The sequence below is a fragment of the Vanellus vanellus genome (genome assembly GCF_965231255.1).
Source record: "Vanellus vanellus genome assembly, chromosome: 3".
Lineage (NCBI taxonomy): Eukaryota > Metazoa > Chordata > Aves > Charadriiformes > Charadriidae > Vanellus > Vanellus vanellus.
This window is the reverse complement of record NC_138907.1, coordinates 64,763,191-64,783,962: the sequence shown is the minus strand read 5'-3', so window position 1 is coordinate 64,783,962 and position 20,772 is coordinate 64,763,191. Positions and strand designations below refer to the sequence as shown.

The 20,772-nt window shown below is 38.9% G+C and overlaps 1 protein-coding gene across 1 annotated transcript in view; it reads right to left on the bottom strand.

Annotated features, from left to right (window-relative positions):
- The window catches only part of MAP7 (microtubule associated protein 7), a gene marked incomplete at its 5' end in the record, with an annotated part of 108,590 nt that overhangs the window by 21,753 nt on the left and 66,065 nt on the right, over positions 1–20,772 (bottom strand). The window contains 6 exons of the mRNA XM_082481073.1: positions 593–741; positions 4,123–4,236; positions 9,686–9,796; positions 12,304–12,390; positions 13,275–13,386; positions 14,241–14,404. Coding sequence (XP_082337199.1) covers positions 593–741; positions 4,123–4,236; positions 9,686–9,796; positions 12,304–12,390; positions 13,275–13,386; positions 14,241–14,404 — 737 coding nt within the window. The remainder of the gene's footprint in view (positions 1–592; positions 742–4,122; positions 4,237–9,685; positions 9,797–12,303; positions 12,391–13,274; positions 13,387–14,240; positions 14,405–20,772) is intronic.

The window sequence follows — 20,772 nt, the reverse complement described above, 5'->3', positions numbered from 1 at the left end:
ACAGTGCTCCGAAACCACGCTCTTCCTTCTCAACGAGGAAAAGGTTACTAGTCTGCTCTCCTTAAAGTAAAGCTGAAGTGGCAGTGCTCTGGGTGCTCATGTACATGGACCTGTGTGAGTGCCTTCCTCCCCTCTTTATCCCAGGGGCTTGACCAAATTTGCTAGAGGCCTCAGAAGATATGGAGTTCTACAGGCTTTGTGAAAAAAAAAAAAGGTTGCTGGGAAAAACAGATTCTCCACTGAGGGAAAAGCTGCAACCCACCAGCCTGGGCCTTAAAGGCAGCAAAGAATCCACTTGAGAAGATAGCACACACTCCGCCTTTGTGCCTCTTGAGGAGCAAAGGCAGCCATGCTGCAAACATGGCTGTTTTTCTACGCAGATTTGTTTGGTGCATAATCAGGCCACGTCACCACACGATTACATTTCAGTTAAAACCCAGTCAACTCTGAAACCAATAGGAAGGGGTGGGGAGAGCACGGAGGGGAGGATCAGACTTCGTCAAGTATCCTCGCAACTATTCCTGTCCTAACAAGCAATGCAATGAGCGGTCACGGCATGAGACAGTAGCTTACGTACAAGTGGCACACTTACCCCTGCAAGATGCGTTGTTCTCCTACGTCCAACAGCATCAGTGGAGGCGTAAAGTTTTGCTCGGTCTCCTGGATTCCTACAGTTCATGGCCTTGTAGGACAGAGGACTGATGGGGCTGCAAGATGCTGAACGGGGACAAATGGGGATAACTACGGTGTTGGTGGGTTTTGTTATTTATTAATTTTAATTACAGAGCAGCATTGGAGAATTGACAGAGGAAAGCCAGCAGGAACAGAAACAACCGAGAAAGACAGAAAAGAAAGAAGGTATTAATACATAGAGGAATGACTAATTCTCAAGTCAGAACCAACATTTGATACATTAGCTTGGCCACGCATAGTAATGATACAATTTCAATAGGCACTCATGTACTTTTCCATTTGTAAAATAATGATTCCTTTTAAATAAATTAACAAGCATGCCACATAACCGGGTAGTAGAAAGTAACAATGTTTTTATGGTAAATTTTTATACAACTGGTGGTTCTGAAAAAGCAGTGGACACAATGACTGGTCTGGCTGACTAGCTTAGTATATGCACTGACATGAGTTTCAATTACATTTGGAATAGAAAACAATCAAACTAAAATCAGAATGCCTATTAATTGGTCTTGGAAGTTGAGGAAAATAAAAGGAGACATACACGCAAAGATCAAAACACATTAACAATATAAACAGTTTCATCTAGGAAATCAATGAAATTGCTATCTACAATTTTTAGCAAGCGATGTGTTTTTAAAAATCCCTCTTTTAGAAGTATCTGAAGCCCATCCGTTCAAGAACTTTCAATATTTCTTGATAACGCTAGAGTAACAGCTAACTCAAACGCATTCTCGACGGAAAACTATTTTACACATTACAAAAAGCAGGCTAACAACAACAAATCAACTTGGAAATTAATATTTGTATGAGTAACCAGGATGGAAGTTTTCCGTGGTTTGCACAAGGACAAAGACTAATACCAAAAGATCTTCTGCCGATGGCAGCTTATCAGCTATCCAGTGTTCTGACTACATATTCAGAGAGAATTGTAACACTATAAAACATATCATGGGATGCTTCTTGAGCAAAATATTCTCACACCTTCTCTGATTTAACTGAAGGGGAATACTGGGGAAAACAATGTTGTTATTGCAGAGTTTTATTTGTCTTTCCTGGTCATTTAATATAGTCTTAGCATAATTATTATTCAGCACATTACGTGAAGGAAAAGTAGAGCTTCTATAAGGTATCTTGCCTATCCTTTTTTTTTTTTTTTTAAGAAAAAAAAATGGCAAAGAGAATTACATCCTCGGTTTCCTTGGTAAAAAACCCCAACATTTCTTGCCTGTAGATCCCTCTCTGAGCACACTTGAAAGAATGCAGTTCTACATACAGTAACAGTACAGCTGCTGCTACAGGAAGAGCTCATAGACTTAACAGTACTAACGCTGCAAATTCTCCTGCATCAAGAGATTAATATTATGAATAAAGAGAGTCTCATGTAAGTGTTACAGCAAGGGCATCCATGCTTGCCTTATCGCTTATAGGAATTTATGTTTAATGAGGTATTACGAGATGATTGACTTTAAATAAATAAATAAAAAATGAGAAACAAGAAAACAGGGGGTTTTGTTTGCGGGGTTTTTTTGGTTGAGTGTATCTAAACCACATAAGAGGCAGTGGCACAATGTATGTTTTAAACATCTTATAATCTATGTGGTTCCCACCCTCTGTGAATCAATTCTCTTGCTGCACGCTAATTATCTGAAGTTACCACCAAGGATGACATCATAAGTACTAGAAGACAAGCAGTTCATTTTCATTTGCGATGTTGCCAAACAATGCTTTAGGAAGCACTCCCAGTGAATCCTGTACCAACAGGATTACATCTATTCAGAGGAGCTTTTGGAGAGTTATTTAAAAAACATTTTGGATTTGGAGGGTTATTTTAAAAAGATCCAGATGTACTCTTTTGCTGGATGTTCCTAATAGCTCACTTAAAATTTAAGGACGTGAATCCATATTTAATTTGATTTTGATTTTTTGCATTGTAATTTATCTTCACAGCCAAAGGGCAGAGTAATTTTCTAGGGAATAATGACAGGCTGGGATGAGCCGAGTGCTCAGAGCACAGCTGTGAGCCATTACCACCACCTGATCATTAATCTCCAGGAAGCGTCCTGCATGAAGGGATTGCAGTTATTGCATCTAGATAATAATACCTGGAAAACAACGAGCAGTTGGATGATTCTTCTGGGTGGTACAGTTCCAGTTAGCATAGAGAAGGCATTTCAGGGGAATTACCTCAGACAGATGACTGACAAATCAGTCATTCCTGCTACTTGCAATTTTTCTCAATATTCCACTCAGATTAGAGCACAGCATAAACAACAGCAGTCACAAAAAATCTTCACGCTTGCTCCAGTAAAGTAACCACTTACAAAATTAAGTCACTGCTTTCTCAACTCTTCCCTAATGAAGAGCTAATTTCCAGTATCCTGCTTGGTAGATGACATTAAGTATTCATTTTACAAGCTGTTGTTTGTGAAGACTGAAAAAGAATTTTGTACTTGTCAATTCCACTGTTGCAGACTATCATCCACATTTCTTCTCCTACAGCAGTACCCTTGGGGAAATGTACTGCAGCTTAATTAGTTATAAGAGTTCTTAAGTGAAAGCTTCTTTAAAAGTAATCTTAGCAGATCTCTATTCCTTCTTACCTTCTACATGCTTTAATTAGAATAAAAATCCTGTCCATATCAGACAGGAAAGACCTGCCTAGACTTAGACATTCAGCACGTGCAGCAGCACAGTATTGTAATGGTCCCCAGTGCCAGTCCCCAGTGCACGATCATGTGCAAACATCCTATGATAAAAGAAGAGGCAGCTGTCACCTGCCTAAAACACACGATAAGCAAGTATGGCCCGCTTGTCTCTGGAGCAGAGTTTTGCCTGGGCTTTAAGTTAACACCTAGCAATATTTTCACATTCCTATATATTATTTTTCCCTTCAGTAGTACATCAGAGAGCTGTTCTGGTGTTGGCAGAGAACTTCACAATTATCGTAACCTCACTGAACCTGCGCATTTAATTCATGTGTATTAAATCCACTGGAACCAGGGCCCATCTTTCTGCAAGTCTAACTTGTTCCATGTGGGAAGTGCCCTGGTACGGAGTGAAACTATTTTTTGCAGCGAGCAGCTCTCAGCCTTAGCAGTGGGTGTGCTGAATCAGGTCTTTACAGCATTGTGGGCATTTCCTTAACCAGCCACAGACAGCACGACATTGTTTCCCTGTGTGTGCTGTGTTTATTTATTGCACTGATGACGAGGCAAAAGAAATTAAGAAAGAGGTAGTGCGAGAAAGAGACGTAGCGAACAAGTGTACAAACAAGCTTGCATGCTGTCACACAACGTAATCACGGACATTCAAGCTCATTCTGGGATGCTACCATACATTCATAATTGCATCAGTAACTTTACGACATCCCACAGGGAATCTGGAAAAATAAGTGGCTGAGACGTGAAGCCTCCGTTCTTATAGGTTTACCTGCATCTCCAGACAATGCAGCTGTGCTTTTACTTCGGGCCAGGAATGAGTGAGTGGGCGTCAGAAGCCTGCTAACGATGCTGCTCTCCCATGGACTGAGCTGTAGACGACGAGCTGAACGTGCACCATACAAGCAAGATGTTAGGTCAAACACTTCACAAATAACTACCTGTTGCAGAAGCATTAGTATTCTCTCCTCGCTACAACATATCATGAAAATCTTGACACTGTCCTTCAGAGATCAAAAGCACACAGTCATTCAGTGGTTTGCATTTTATTCTTACTCCATTTTAGTAGAGGAATTCCTATAGGAACACACATATATGAACATTTAATTTATATTACTGCCTGTGGCATTACAGCAAATTGTTATCAAATTAATGTGGTATTTTGCACATATGCCACATTGCCTATTAGAAATGATAGGATAACTCCTGTACTAAGAGAGCAGTTGCCACTCCTAAATATAGACTTTGACAGAGATGTTTGTGTCCCAACCTCTTTCTACACATAAGGTATATAGTCTTCTAGTTATAAAAAAGACCGATTACTAAAACACCTTTCAGAGTTTGCCAGTCTAGCTAGAAAAACAAACAAACCAACCAACCAACCAAGAAAAGTTGATTACCTACTTTACCTGCCTTACCTTGGCACAGAGAATTGTGCCAAAGAAACAGGTTTTGTCAAACCATTGCGAAAGTTTACAATGCGCCTCAACTGCAGATGCCCAAGCTCAGCAGCTACAGTTTTATCAGTAATAGATGAAGCCACAGAATACAGTAAGTACATTTGATCATTAATTTCATCAAAAATCCTGCTAATGATAATTTTCAATTTAGAACAGTAACGAGAGCCAACTTTTTGCACTGTCAGTCTGTTTTAAAAACACACTACACACTGACCGGGCTGCAATCACTCCCTTGATTTGCTTTTCCCAGTATTGCCTAATGCAAATTTGGCTTGCCCTTTTGCCTTGTAAAATTTCTTTACTTGTTTAAAAAATACTATTTAAACATTGATCATGGTGATGTAATAACCAAATGAGCTCTCTAAGTTATTTTTTATATTGAACTAGATATTGCTTTGATACTCTGATGCAACAAATTGTATTACAAATGAGCATCACAAACCAAAACATTCAACTAGATCCTACAGCAATTCATTATTATAAGCTTAGACCGTAGCAATAATCTTGATGTTGCAAGCAAAACCGGGTCTTCTTTCATCTCAGCATTCATTGGCCTTAGTTTGGTGTTTATGGCAACAAAACTGCAGCTTGAATTTATGAGGGTCAGTCTCTAAAACATTCACTGAAGTGACTGGCTGTAAGAAACCTGCGATTAATTTGCATTTTTAAAGGTAGAGATCCATCACTTTTAATGGCCATAAACTCTGGATCTGTCTTTAATCTACTCCATGCTGAGCCCCATGAAAAGAGGGGCCGATCTCAATCTCATCCTATGAAGATATAATTGCCTAATCTGCCCTCAGTGCTGTTTTTCACTTCTCAAATTGCTCCCCTAAATTCTGCTAACTCAATAAGGGGCATTACTATAGAAATATAGGACTCTCAAACACAGCAGGCTCTCTGGATAAGTGTCCTTACACAATGTACTGCTGCCAGAGCTCTTTGTGATTAATGGTTCCATTCTGCATTGGTACAGACTATACAGAGACACAAAACACCCTACAGAGACCTCCATTACACCACACACATTATCATTAAGCTTGTAATTTAACAATGAAGAAAAATCACAGAGCTACCATTAAACTGGATGCAATAATGGCAAAAATCTTTGCTTCCTTTCTTCTCCAGGCACCATGCTCAGTATGATCACTGCTTAAAGCTACGGTTGCAAGACAACAGATTCTTTTATGTAGTCTCAGGCTTTACTAGGTGAGGCTCACAGGCAAGAGTATGGATGAATCTGAAGAAACTCTTCTATCATAGGTTAACACAAAGAACATACAGCTTCAGAAAGCAATCCATGAAATTTTAGGCTAATAAATCAGTACTATGTATACTATCAATTTCTTGGAGTTCATATGTACAGCTGCAGACAGCTGATGAATAAATATCACAACGTTATATGGCCCTGTGGGCCAGCCGCAGACCTTACACGTGAGGCCCCAGAGATGAAGTAGTCTCAAGAGGACACAGGTAAGGGACTGATGACTTAAAACACTAAATTGCCACGTCTCACCTATCCCCTGTCATTTGCCCTAAAGGTGAGTATGGTTTAATACTCTTATCTTTGCCCATAACACAGGGGAGCTTATTATATGCACATCACCTGCTGGAAGCAATTGCGTGCCCATGGCATCCAACTACCAGCACTGAGGAAGTGTTTGGGAGAAAGCTAGCTGATGTGCACCAACAGTGAGCTCAGAGACACCAACAAAAACTCCCTTCTCCATACAAGCAATGGGCCTGATTCAGAGGTGTCAAAATAGTTTTAGCGAGGAGCTTGGAGGGAAGTCTCCCTCGATCTCTAAAATGGGCTTAGATCAGAGTTCATTTAAACACACCTTGGCTTTGTGAATCATCAAGGTCATCACATGCTGAATTTTCCAAATACACAGCTCCCTGGAAGCACCATATTTGACACTTTCAATACATATTCTAACAGCATCACCACTAACCTAAAACAGCCAAACAGGCTTTTGCCCACTGAGTTCCAAGTACAAGAGTATTAACACCTAAATGCTTTGAACAACCTAACTTTGGTGTCCAATTCACCCTGAAGCAAATCAAACACAAAACAAATAGCATCACAAAATCGCAAGACCGACTTAATTGTTTTAAAGTCAATTTTTTTCTTGTTCTTTTTGTTTTTAATGCCTTAGGGTGACCTTTTCAAGATTTAGTTCTTCAGACCATCTGACAAAGGGAAATGATATTTTTTGTTCTCATGCTGTGTTAGGCTATCATTCTCAGGGCTGTTTGCTCCTTTATTTCCACACAGGAAACACATTCGTAATAGGGTTGCTGGTGCAAGTACCCCTACCCCCAGCTACAAGCAGGTTAGTTTAAACAGATTAAAGATGATCTTTATAGCCTAACTTGTAACTGAAAAACACACAAGTCCCAGGGAGCTGACAACAGTGAATTGAATCATCTGTATTTGTCTTCAGGATAGACAAACCGAGCACTGGAAAGTTGTCTTAGCAGCAGCAGAATAAATTGCAAGTAAGCAAACAGCAGCGTCTGATTAGCTCTAGGAACAGATGGGAGGCAGGGATTTAACAGGTCTCCTGATGAGTACCACAAAGGAGACTCTCGCTGGTGTTTGCTCATACAGAGCCACAAACATGGTGAGGAGTAGATGGAGAAAAACTACTCTATGCTTAGGTTTTCCTTCAACAGGAACCCATACTGGAGCCCATAAATTTCTTCTATAAAGGTGGCAAAAAAGGTGATGCAGTGATTGAGGCCTTCACCTGTTTGTAAGAAAAAGCACTGCAGAGAGCAGGAGGAACACAACTATGGTGCGTGTTTTGCTTTACAAAACTAAGGAAGTGTGTAACTCATACCTCATCTAAGGTATTATCCACTTGCTAAGCTTTCTTTAAAGAGCACAATTACCAAAATGTATTGGTCAATAGCAGCTTTCTCCACTTGAATATGCGTGTTCATGTTTTGTCACAGTTTAAACTACTCAAGTAGTTCTGTACCACTAACATAAAAACGTAATGAGAAGCCTGTTCCAGCTGCCCAATTATAGAATTGTAGAGCTATTATACCAATACTATACTTGAGAGGGAATTAACCAGTCTTTGAGGCAATCAGTTAACGAAAACTTTTGTCTTTTGCTGGGTCAAAAAAAAAAATAATCCTGTCCTTCAAACGGTAAAAAGGTGCTGCTTAACAGAAGACGCGTTCTTGATGACAGCTATAAGCCACTTAGGGTAAGCTTATCATCCTCATCTCCAGCTTGCTGTTTTGCAGGTAGGAGTATGCATTACCGACGAAGTGTGATTGGGTGTCCTCTGGAAGGTGAAATGGGGAGCAGACAGTTAGAGCCTTCCTTTAAGCACTTGCCTTAAGATGCTGGGGCCACTGGAGAGACCAGTGGCACTTGTCCAGATACATGCTCAACTGGATTTAGGTATATGACTTTGCACAGGAAAGCATTTATAGTGTTTGGATTTGTTGTCTTGGGAGTCTGTGAAAGACAGAAGAGACTTCTAAAGAGTTCTGTGCTGTTTTAATGAAAATGCTGAGCAAAGAATGCCTCAACGTTTAAAGTTTATGACATGTGGCCATCACTTCCATATTCCTTCCCTTCCCCCACTGCTAGAATGCCTACTATTCAGTCTAACTGCTCCTGAACTTGAAACAGGTGGCAGAAACACAATGAGCTACAGTCCATAAGAGACTATCCTTCATATTTAATGCCTGCTGCTGCCCCCTCCCCCCCAAGATCCTTCCTCAAAGAATCATCCCCTGGCAAAGAAAAAGAACCATCTGGAAAAATATATATACACCCGAAAAGCTAATAAAATTAAAACTGACTGGATTTCAACATTCAGAGGGGAAAAAATACTGGAGGTTTGGAATAAATTATTCCCTGATATAATCTCGTATTTTTCACAAGTTACCGGACTCTACAACTAGGTTAGCCTACTAGGATTAACATGGCGCATCAAATCAACCAGATACACATGTACAAACATGCACATAAAACATGGCACTTAGTTAAGACACAGAGATAATGATGTCTACTCATCAGTTTTGCAACACAACCACAATTCCATTCTAAACATTGTTTTTGAAACCATGCATTTATCTGGATTGAAACGGGACAGAACTTCTCATTCTCGGTAGAGGACAAAAAAATCCCTACCAAGTATTTTTCTGTAAAGCTTTTTGTACAAGTTATACAAGAGACATTCTTTTATAAAACTCCTTTAAGCTCAATTCTTCAATCTTACAAATCCTCAGAACAGAGGCAGCAATTCAGCTATGTTAATTTTTAAAAGATTGATTGTTTATCATTTGTGCAGCTGTAAACATCAAAAACACACACTGAAATGAAGCAATCTTTGAAAAGTAACTGTACACAAAAAAAGTCAATAAACAGACCATATGAAAAACACCCATACATCTTCAATAAAAATAATCAGAAATGGTACTAAAATAACGGCTTGAAAGCTTCATGCAACATGTTCTTAGATATTCAAGAACTACCACCAAAGAAGAAAGGAAAACAAAATAATGACAAAATGGCCTAACGCAAATAAAAGGTCACACATGATTGCATGCACTATGGAGCGTTGTTCAATAGTTGTACCTCATTTACTAAAAACCTGACAGAAGCACTGCTTTTATCATTTGCTGAAATAAGATTGTTTAGGCAAGTTCTCTTGTTTTAAAAAACAAGAAATATATAGTCTCACAGGAAAAAATGTTCAACCATTTACTTTTCACATTTGAAGTCTTTTCACTCCCACTTAGATGAAGTACGGAAAACGACTTCAGAAGCTTGTTTTATGTGCAAAGTAATACATCACTATAGAACATTCTTTCTTGCTCTTTTTTTTTTCCTCTTTGAAACTGTACCTCTGTCTGGAGAATTTAGTAATGTTGCAGATGAGGAGGAGAGCCGCTTGTTAATGACTGGATCAACATGTTTCGAAAGGTTCATTGTTGAAACAGATCGCCTGTCTGGATCTAAAACAAATGGAGATAATGCTAATTGACAGCCCACATGCAGTAGTGCAAGTTCCTAGCTCACTAGTGGGAGGAGGAAAACATGACTAAGTCACTCCTGCTCTACCACAAGAACTTTCAAAATAGAATGGACTTCTCAGCAGACGTTGTACAGGTGACTCAAAGACTGGGCACAAAACCATTTAATTTCAGTTTCAAATGTTTAAAATATTTTGTTCATTGATTATCATTCAACCAGGTTGCAATCCAAGGATTTAATGGAGGATCTGAAGGGGACAGAAAGATGGCCTAGTAGACAAGATGGTATTTCCTTGTTCCTTTCAATATTCTCAGAAAAACCTTGCTCATGACTTCCAGTAGAAAGCTTCAAGGAAGGACCAACATGCTTGGAAAGGTCAGGTTATTAATAAAAAAAAACCCTTAGCACCTGAACAAAAGATGACATTTGACAGGGCACTATTACTAGGCAAAAGGTCAGTATCTTGATACTACAATGCTGAAAGATTATGGGAAGACTAGGGCACAAGGGAAGCACAAAAGGCATTAAAAGATTGAGTTAAAAAACCTGTAGTTATGTATAAGTGATAAACTTCCCACCACAGAGTCATTTTCTACCTGCTATGAATGAAGATGTAGTTAGTCAGTCCAAAAGAGCACAGAGCTTAGCAGATAAAGAAAATGAGTCTCTGTGGAAGGCTAGAGACTACTTGTAATGCACACGTTTTGTAGACAGCACTAAACGGTTCTTTTTTCTTTTAGGTTCTGTGCATTTTAAAGCAGTATTACATCATTTGCCTGTGCAACCGCTGCAGAGTCAGCATCCGCACCCTACTGAAGGGTGACGGTTATTTGAAGAACACAGATCGCACACACTTTGTGCACGTGTGTGTGTGTGTCACATGAAGATTGCCAGCAATGACAGAAGAGGAAGAATGAGCTGAACGGGCCAGCTACATGCTTTCTGTTCTCTAAAAAAAACCAAAACAAACCAACAAAGCTACGTGCATCAGCTACATGCATCAACTACATGTCCTCCATTGCAAATTACCATTTGGAAATCTGAATGTCAGAAGATGCTGGGAGAGTCAGTTCTGCTTTTGCTTACATTTTAGCAGGTACTGAACCTCAGCACTACTCAGCAAAGCATTCAACCATGTTGAAATGCAACGAGGCTTGAGCATATGCCTAAATGCTCTGCTGATTCATATTTTCTGCGTGCAAAAATATGTCCACATACTGTTTTGGAAGCAGATACAAACTCAGGGCACTGACAACATTAAGGAGGATGTTGCTGAAATATTATCTGCAATTGTTTATTTATGACAAGTACATTGACATTGAATTTACCTGTTCTGACCTACTGGATTAAAGTATACTCACTGTGTACAAAAAAAATCATAGAAATACAGTGCATGAAAAATAACTTTACTCTCCCCAGATCTATGAACTATATAGGAGTCACTAGAACTAGTTGGGGCAAAGAAAGATTGTCCCCTACCCCTTGTGGTTATTTGCTCCCTTTGTCTAATGCTTGAATGACTCAGTGAGGGCATAGAACCAGCAAACCGGGTACTTGAAAGGGGGATAAAACTCACAAAAGGGTTTTAAGGAGAAATCTAAATGTTACTGCTAAGAACAAGACCTCTGTAGGCTGGCAGGATTATCTCGCATTGATCTACGGGGTACTACTGAAGAGTGTTGTGTGACAGTCAGTACTGGCGACAGGATACTCAGGCTTCAGCTGTCACAGATCTTTGTCAGAACAGTATTTGTGGGAACGGGATGAGGATTTTGATCTCGTATCTAATCTATAGCTGAGAAAACATACAGTATATCAGCACAGCAAAAAAAGTTTCTATATTTGGCATACAGGATGCACTGCCTAAAATAAGTTTCTGAAGATGACAGATGACAATATGAAAATCACCTCTTGCCTTTGGGATGCCAACATTTCTTTTGTGTCTATGAACATTATTTAAATGAATTAAATTCAGCATGAAGATTTGCGTGTAAGTGTTGACAATATGAATCCTACAAATGTAGGATAGGCCAAATGCAATCCATTGCCTAGAAGGCTGCTGGTTTCTTTGTTCTATAAAAAGAATTAAAGTATCCACGAGCAACACATCACCCAGTGCAGCTGGTTATATTCTGTGTTCATGTGGAAAATAATTGTAAATCCTGTGTACATGTGGTATACCAAAAGGGTTTTAGAAAAGACTAAATATTTAGAAAATATTCAAATTCAGTCTCCTTGAATTCCAGTAGACAGAATATTATGCTTCATTTCCGTGAGTTGTGCCAAATCTTTAGAGTCAGCCAGTAGTAACTCTCCATAGTAAAAACAAATATTAATGAAAAAATCTGGTACTAACCACAGTTCTAATCTATCGGCATGATGTTAAGCATGCATTGCAACTACATGAGGGTGGTTTAGTTACTGATGATCTCATTTCCTGAGAACTAGCTATGGGTAAAGGAACCAACAAACCACAGCAATTATGTACCAGGTTTTCTAGCACCACCCAGAGATCTGAAGTGGTGCTCCAGGCCTGCTAAATCGAGAAAGGTGAATGATGATTCAAAAAAATAACCTAGGGACAGAATGCAAGACAATGATTTTTCACAGTAAAGAAAATAAAAATTAAATAAGTTATACAGAGTTAAGCAAAAAAGTAACCTTTTATGAAAAATAACTGTTTATTGAACTCATAGATGACCAAGGTTTCAGACCATTCTTTTCTTTTTTCCTCCTTGAAAGGTTGGACACATTGAAATGTATACATTAGAGCAGGAAGAGAAGGATTCTAAGCACCACTTTCTGGTGAAAGAAATGAAGGACAAGTTCTCTTTTTTGGGTTCAAGTCATATTTAACAGGGCATATGCACATTAATGATTGGCAGATTAAGTTAGAGAAGATAACTGAGAAAAAAGCATATAGCTAAAATTCACTTAAACTTAATTTGCCTATCTTAAGTTTTTCTAGGGGGGGAAAAAAGGACTTCCATCTCCCAAAATATCTGTACAAGGTACAGATAGCTTATTACAAAGAAGATTCTTTTTTTCCTTGTGTCTGTTTTAATCTCAGTATTTGGTCATTTCCACCAGACCTAATTTTAAGCCACAATACTTAGCATTTGCACACAGCAGCTTGTATCACAAGATTGACACAGCAGAAGCACACCCATACGTAGACGCACAAACAGCAAAGCAGCAGAAGCAAGAAGCTGTAGCAAGATAGTTACAGAATTAGTCAACTCCCAAAACAAGTTTTAACTTTTGTTCAGATTTCTTCTCCGTATCTTTTTGCTACACAAGAATGTCAGAAACATGCCATTGCTAGCAATAAGATGATCAAGAGCAAAGAATTTAAACCAGCATACACTGAATCATCCTTCCTTTTAACAGAAGCAAAGTAAATTCCAGTTAACTGGTAGGGCAGGGAAACTGGCTAGCAAACCAAGCCTCCCTCTTTACCTGTGTTATTAATGCGGTTATGTAGTGTTCCTCCCCAGGACCACCTGTTTTGCTTTTGTTTTGGCTTCTGGCTTCTTTCAATTGTGCGACGTACAACAGCTTCATGTCGTTCCTTAAGTACAACAGGATAACACATTTGGATACTATTGGGTTTTTAATTTAAATCTTCTCATCAAACTCTGTTACCCTCCACATGGACCAAACCTAGCAGATGTCTTGCAGCTGTGTTCAAGCTTATGTGCTGCCTACAAAGACACACACTCAGATGAACCGTTCTAACTCTACAATAGGATTAAGCAGTAATTAAGCCATAAGTAAGTTAACTTTATTTAATATATATTAAATATTAACTGTAATTTTTAAAAGGTAAGATCTGTTTGAGACCTGCAGAACTGTAGAGAAAAAACAGTGGCCCTGTTACGGCAGCCACTACACAAACACACCCTAGGGCTACTTCACACCTTGTATCTCCCACCTTCTCAATACTAGAACCATCGGAGAGAGGAAACAAAAACCCACAAGGATGAGCTGACTTAAGTAGGATCACACTACACGTAGTGCCCAGCTTAACTGAGGCAAATCACCCAAGAGCATATTTCATTACACATTCACTTTCCTAAAGGTTTTGTTAAGGCAACTAATATTTAGCTACCTTTATAGTGAATGGCTAAAGAATTAACAGATAACCATACAAAACTGACCCAATTTGTATTTTTCTGCATGAGCTTCTGCAGTGCCATATACTCTAATCCAGACATGCTCAACTTAGCTGTGTTTGATTCATAAAAGGCACTTTAAAAGTGGTATCTGTTCAAGTAAGTCTGAAAATGCTCCTTCACACAATCTCTCATGCTGACTATGGCTTATGTCGCATTCTTTCCATCAACTCTTCAAGAAACAGTTTGATAGTACCGTATCTTATGGTAAAAGCAACCTGAAAAGTGTTTTCATGACGCTCATTCCTACCTTATCTTCTTCTATTCTCTGCCTTCGCTTTTCCTCTACGGCAGCTCGCCTTCTCTCTTCCTTTAATCTCTGCTCTTCTAGCTTCTTTCTGCGTTCCTCTAGGTGTTTTTCATAATGTTGCCGGGCTCTCTCTTCTCTTTCTAACCAGATGGATTCTCTTGCAGCTGTGAGAAAAATCAGAAATAAAAGTATTAACATACTATATGTGATGAAGTCTTTAATACAATTTGAATAACCAAGTTAAATGGAAAAACTTTTGAACTCATTTTCTTAAGAAGACATGTCCTTCTCTCTCCTCACATATTAAAACATTGTGTACCCCGGTCACACATTCATTTCATCTCAATTTACTTACTATCAATTACTACTGTAAATAGTTATTTGAGCATATAGTTTCTATGTGGAAAAAAGCATGGTTTTTTAGTTCCAATGCTCATCAGGCATTGGAACATGTTACCCAGGGCAGTGGTAGAGTCCCCATCCCTGGAGGTATTTAAGTGTCATGTAGATGTATTGCTCAGGGACATGGTTTAGTGTTGGGCTTGTCAGTGTTAGGTTAATGATTGGCCTAGGTGATCTTACAGGCCTTTTCCAATCTAGGAGATTCTGCGAAATACCTAAATACTTAAGTCAGATATATGTGAACACACTTCTGTGGTGCAAACCATGATAATTCTCTGTGATCTTTTGCTGCAAAATGAAAGATAATAAAAAGAAAGATAAAAACTATTACCACTATATACCTTTACTGATCAATACAGATCTCTTACGACAGAAGTGACTGAGATGACAATTCTAACACCTGGACTGTTAGCCGTACCAACAGCTGACCAGAAGGAAACAAATTACCCACCAAAGAAGTCAGTCTAAAGGTGAACTTTCACCTGTCATTTAAGTCTACCGATGCAGAGCTCCAAACAGCGTTTCAGAAGTGCTAATCGACACAAATCAAGAAGCACTACACAACACAAATTTTGCTCCCCGTCAGGGTCTGATTTTTCATGAAGGTACTGTGTGAAACGTGGGCTCAAACTGTAGTCCACATGAAACTATTTATATGTGATACTCTGGACCTCTCACCATTGCTGTCTTAAAAGCTTCAGGTCCTAGAAATTTGTGTGTTCTAAAAAAGCCTGTTACTTGCTTTTTAAAAATCCCAGACATTTGATGCCTCTGGATCTTCATGAACAGACAGATGGGAGTGCAGGAAGACATGCATATGAAGGTCACGAGACAAACATCACCGAGAACCACATTAGAAAACCATACACAGAAGGAGCTCATTGATAACACAGCAGCAACAGGGAACCAGGACAGCAAAGTGTCAAAAACACTTTCAGTTTTCAAGGCCAGCAATGTAAGGAAATTCTCTACCAAAGTCTGAGACAGTATTTTTTAAATTCAACACGGGGAAAAAAAGAAAAGAAAAAAAAAAAAGGAAAAAAAGGGGGCCTACTTTTATAATCATGTATTCTACAACAGCAACTCCAGCCTTCAATTAGCAGAGGTATTTGTGTTGACACAACCACATACCAAAACCAAAAACCCCAAATGCTTCTAGGTGTTCAGAGCAGACATTGCAATCACTTCTTATGACACTAGGATCACCTTCACCAAACTGCTCGTCTGCACTTTCCTGCCTACTCAACCAAATCCCCCCTCGCCTAATAAAGCACTTAGATTGAACTGTAAACCTTAGGTACTTGCATACGCAGTCTCACAAGAAATCTCTACCCTGAGTAGACCAGTTCGTATGTAGAGTATCTCCCTTAAGAAAACAGCTCTGTACCATTTCAGATATCAAATACTTTGCTGGGAAATGCAGAGAGCATGTTTAGCTTTGCTGTGGTATGCAAACTAGCAGAGAGAGGTTTGTTCAGCAGCTACAAACAACCATAAGACGCCCTCTTGGCGAGACGGGTGAAAGCTCAGCAAGATGTTAGCAGGAAATTTAACAATCATAGCTAGAATAATTACAATAGCAAGGAATAGTACAGTTGTTTAGATAATTACTAAGGTGTGAGAAGTGACACCTAAAAATATTAAATACTAATGCAAGATTTATAGGAAGATTTATAGCAATACTTTTCTACGCTAAGTTAGTTAAATGACTTGAACTGTAGACTAAGGCAGAAAATAGCAGAATCTGTCAGAAAAAGCAGCTTCTAGGACAAGTGAAGTCTGCAAAGGCTCCTTCTGTATTAAAGCCTTATAACATAACTAAGTAGAGGCAAAATTGGTGTTCCAAAGGCAAGACTAATTTAATTTGTAAACCAGAAACATGTGGCTGCTGCCTCTTCTTGGGAGGCAATAGTTCACCAAGAGAATGGATGGACAGAGAGATGACTCTCACTAAGGTCTACCCTTCTCCTGGGACTATAAGACCACTCGTGATGTTGCCTTTCTATTGCCCAGGTCCAGAGAAGACCGAGCAAAGGGCTCAGTCTGGGCCCTCAGACTGAGCCCACCTTTTCCAACAATTTGGATTACATCCTGAACAACCGAAGCGTAAGACACGTCACCTCTGAGGGACCGTCCCGTCTTTTTGTCTTTGCCTTCTGCTTAACAGTCCGACATCGCAAACCAATGCCTTGGGCAGAACTGCTGTCAGCCTGTCACCAGAAAGGCAGTGATTTTTGCAAAAGCTTGCTCTTCCTATTAGCTTCTACACAGTTGGATTGCAGAACAGGGTCAGCCCAAGAATAGGCAGCCACATCAGTGAACTGTACTGTTCTTTCCACTTACTTTATGCGCATTTATCTTATTTTCTTCAGCAGATGAGGATAACATTCTCTAAAAGCAGAAATCCAGTTAACTTTAACTGACTACTTTAAAAAAAAAACAACAACAAAAAAACTTCTTCTTTTTAATACCATCTAAAACCGGCAAAAGACATTTCTGAAGTGCTTACACTTAAAGGGGAAAAGGATAAAGAGTATCATTACTCTTCGAATTCTGCACTGCAAATATTTCATGTTAACTCCTCCTTTCTCCTGAATCTTTGATGAAAATTTCAGATACAGTTAACACTTATTACTACAGGATAGGACCACTTCAGATCTCCCTATTCAAAAGACACATATTTAAAAATTGTATTAACTTCCACTCATTTTGGTGAGGTTTCATGACCATTTTAACTGAAGTGCTGGCTGATAGCAAAAGAAGCAGCATTTGCCCTCCTCCCCATGCTGACAATGTTGCTCATGGGACTGAGATCAGACGGACCAAGGAAACAATCTGGTTAAAACCAGGTTGCTGCCATGCCTTTTTTCTTCCAATACTCTTAGCTGCAGCTGGTGCTAGTGGAGATTGATCAGCCCGGGCAGACGCGTAAGCAGACATGCTGCCGAGTGGGTTTAGGGGGTTCTGGAACCAGAGGAAGCCTTGGGGCAGAAAGGGGACTGCTGGGCAGTGCGGCACAGCCTGCCTGAGCTCTTCTGAAACAAGACCCAGCTCAATAGTTTGCTGAATTTGACAGCAGGTCAATGCAATACGTGCAGAGAAGTTGATTTCACTTTGTTGACACCAGACTAATTCAAACCCACCCTACACCTAAAAGGAAGGTTACAGAATACGGCTTCTCTGTATTTCATAGATTTATGAAAGCCTCCACCTCAAGCTCTCAGTTGTTGCCTAATTCCACACACATTAAATTCAAAAGTTTTTGTCTCAAAGATCTCTGTGGTTCTGTTTTGAGCCAATATCACATTCCTGTTTCTCTGACAAGTCATCCTCCTAGCTTAGGATGTATTTTCTCCAAAAATGAATTCTTTCTCCTCCATCAACAGAAACAATTACTGTATACTGGACACCCATCTGAAGACAGAAGTTTCACAACAGGCACAGTGAGGCTGGGAAATAATGCCTATTACTCATGAGTACACAGAAGGAAGGACAGAGACACTCGGATCTTGAGTGTACAGGCCTGAACAAGTAAAATATTTTACTTCATAAAATCAATCTTCAACAGAACTTTACTAATAATACACTGTGAACAACACAATACTTTTAATCATTTTTTTCCCATTTCAAGCCTAGGTTTTTAGCATCCTCTTTTTCCTCAAATAATTGGTCATTAGTGCTAGACTGCAGTAATGCTAATTAACTGTTAAATGCCGTTGCTGGAGGATATGGTATTACTCTCCCTTTCTGTATAATTACTTCCTGTGAAGCTTCTCCTGCTAGTTTTCATCTTCAAAATTGTTTCCTATTTGAGTCTACTGTTAGGTTTCATTTATGATACAGGAATGTTTAGAGGGTTTGTTTCAGTTCTGAGGACAGCATTACACAGACACGTATAGACGCAGAGCTTGTAATACTTTAACTTTAAAAAGGTATGTGATTTTATGGACTTATTTTATTCTAACATGCACAACCTATAACAATTAGATTTAATTTCCAATCTTCATTACTTGTGTGTCTGTAGATGTCACAGAAATGGATCTTGGGGAGAAAAAAAAGAGGAAAAAAAAAAAAAAAAAAAGACAATCATTCCCTATCCTCTTCTTAAAAGTATATCTGAAGTCCATTTCATTTATTGCATGCAAAATTTGCATAATTTGATCTTTGTTATAAACTTTAGCATCCCTAGCTAACCATTCAAGAGTGGAACTAGATTGTTCCCTCATGCAACATCATATGTTTGCAATCAAAGTTCGACCTACGTTCACATCGGAAATGCTCTAGTCTTACAGCATCCTGTCACCATGGTGCTATACAAACGAATTTAAAAAAAGTAAGAGTGCACACACCCTGTTACATAGACCCTGAACACACCAAGTAACCCAAATAACGTAGTTGTTCAAAAATAGATCTTGATCAAACCATTTTGCACAAGTTTTGAAAAATTCATTCTCTTTGAAAAAGCTAAGAGCTCATAAGGAGCTCAGTAGCACATACCTGCTGAAAGTCCATCTAGCTGCAGCGTGCTGGCTTTTATTCAGTAGTCACTTATGTACATACTCTAATGATCATACCAAGACAAGCCACTGTTGTGAGCCAAAAGACGTCCACGGATCCCGAGATCATCTGGATCTCTTGTGCCTGGAATTTGCTTACAATGGCAACCCAGCATGAAAAGGCTCTTTAATTTTCTACTGAAAATAAAGCACTTCATGAAGGATATAAGAAATTAAGAGAAGCAAAGAATAGTTATTAAAAAAAATCCCAATTTTCTTAACTGATGTCACTGGAATATTAATTTGCCTATAAAAAACATGGATATTGTTTGTTCTTTCTGTCATTAATGTAAATTGTTAGACCTCCTTGGTGCATTATTTGTGGTGGTTTCCATAGGCTTTATGTTCTTTAGAGAAGTAATGAAAATGGTATATTTGAACTTTCAAGGCTAAATTCAGAAAGAGAAAGGCTGAAAACATTTTTATGCTTTGGTATGTAAGAGTGATCTTTCACATGCCCTCTCACTACTGGGAAGACAATCAGATTGCTAAACCTCTGGACAGAACACTATCTTCAACTTTCTGCTCCTCAAGAGAAAGGATGATAAAAATCATACTCTTTGATAAGGATAGAGAAGTGAATAACAGAAACACACATTCGTGACGGATTACCAAGGCAAATGGAAGTGTTAGGCTGGAATAAATTATAACAAAAGAAACAGGTCTGATTTCAAACAAATCACCTTTAAGTTACAGGCAAAAGGTAGCAGACAATATATACCCATCTTAGCATGAGGAAGCTACTAAGTTTATGCTTGGACCAAGTATTTAACTACTACATAAAATCATGACTTATGATAGATCTGTTTTCTGAGAAAAAGTATAATATCTGTTTTCATGAATTTAACTTTTTCCACAGACAGGGAAATAATCTTTTAAGGTTTAATTGTTTAAGTGTTAATTCCTACATTTTCTCTTATTAAAGAATCAAAGGAGATATCTCCTTTGTTTTCACTGTTTCCTGTATGCACTACTGACATTCTTGCATGAACTTAAGGGCCTGGTTTTTACTGTCTACAAGGTAGGTGCATACAGTGGCATAATTAGTGTCCTTAGATATATGATGGTATCTTCAGGAAAAATAAAAAGTTTTAAATAACATCTTTTTATTTCATTCTCGTGGCCCTGTTTATGAATTTGCAGAAACTTTTTTCCTGCTACCCCAAGTCAGAAATTAACAAATTGTAGTCTAGGGTAAAAATTGAAGTTTACTCAAGGGTTAAAAAAAACCTTGCCTAGCGTAAAAATTAGGGATATTAAGCCCTATTCTGAATACATAGGTGTGCTTCTAGAAGCACAACAAGCCATGTTTCATATCTCTCTCACACACACACACACACACACACACATACACACACACCCCCACACACCCCCACCCCAAATGGCTTGCTGATAGAAGGAATCAGCAGACAAGCCTACAGGAGACAGAAGATATCGCTAAAAAGTCCGATCAACTTGGAAGAGCAGCTGATTTGCAGGATGTGGAAGGGGAAAATACCTACTTTTATGAAGGCTCCTCCAAAAGCTACACTAAGAGCTATGCCGCCTGGTGCTGAGCCAATGCTGGACTCCAG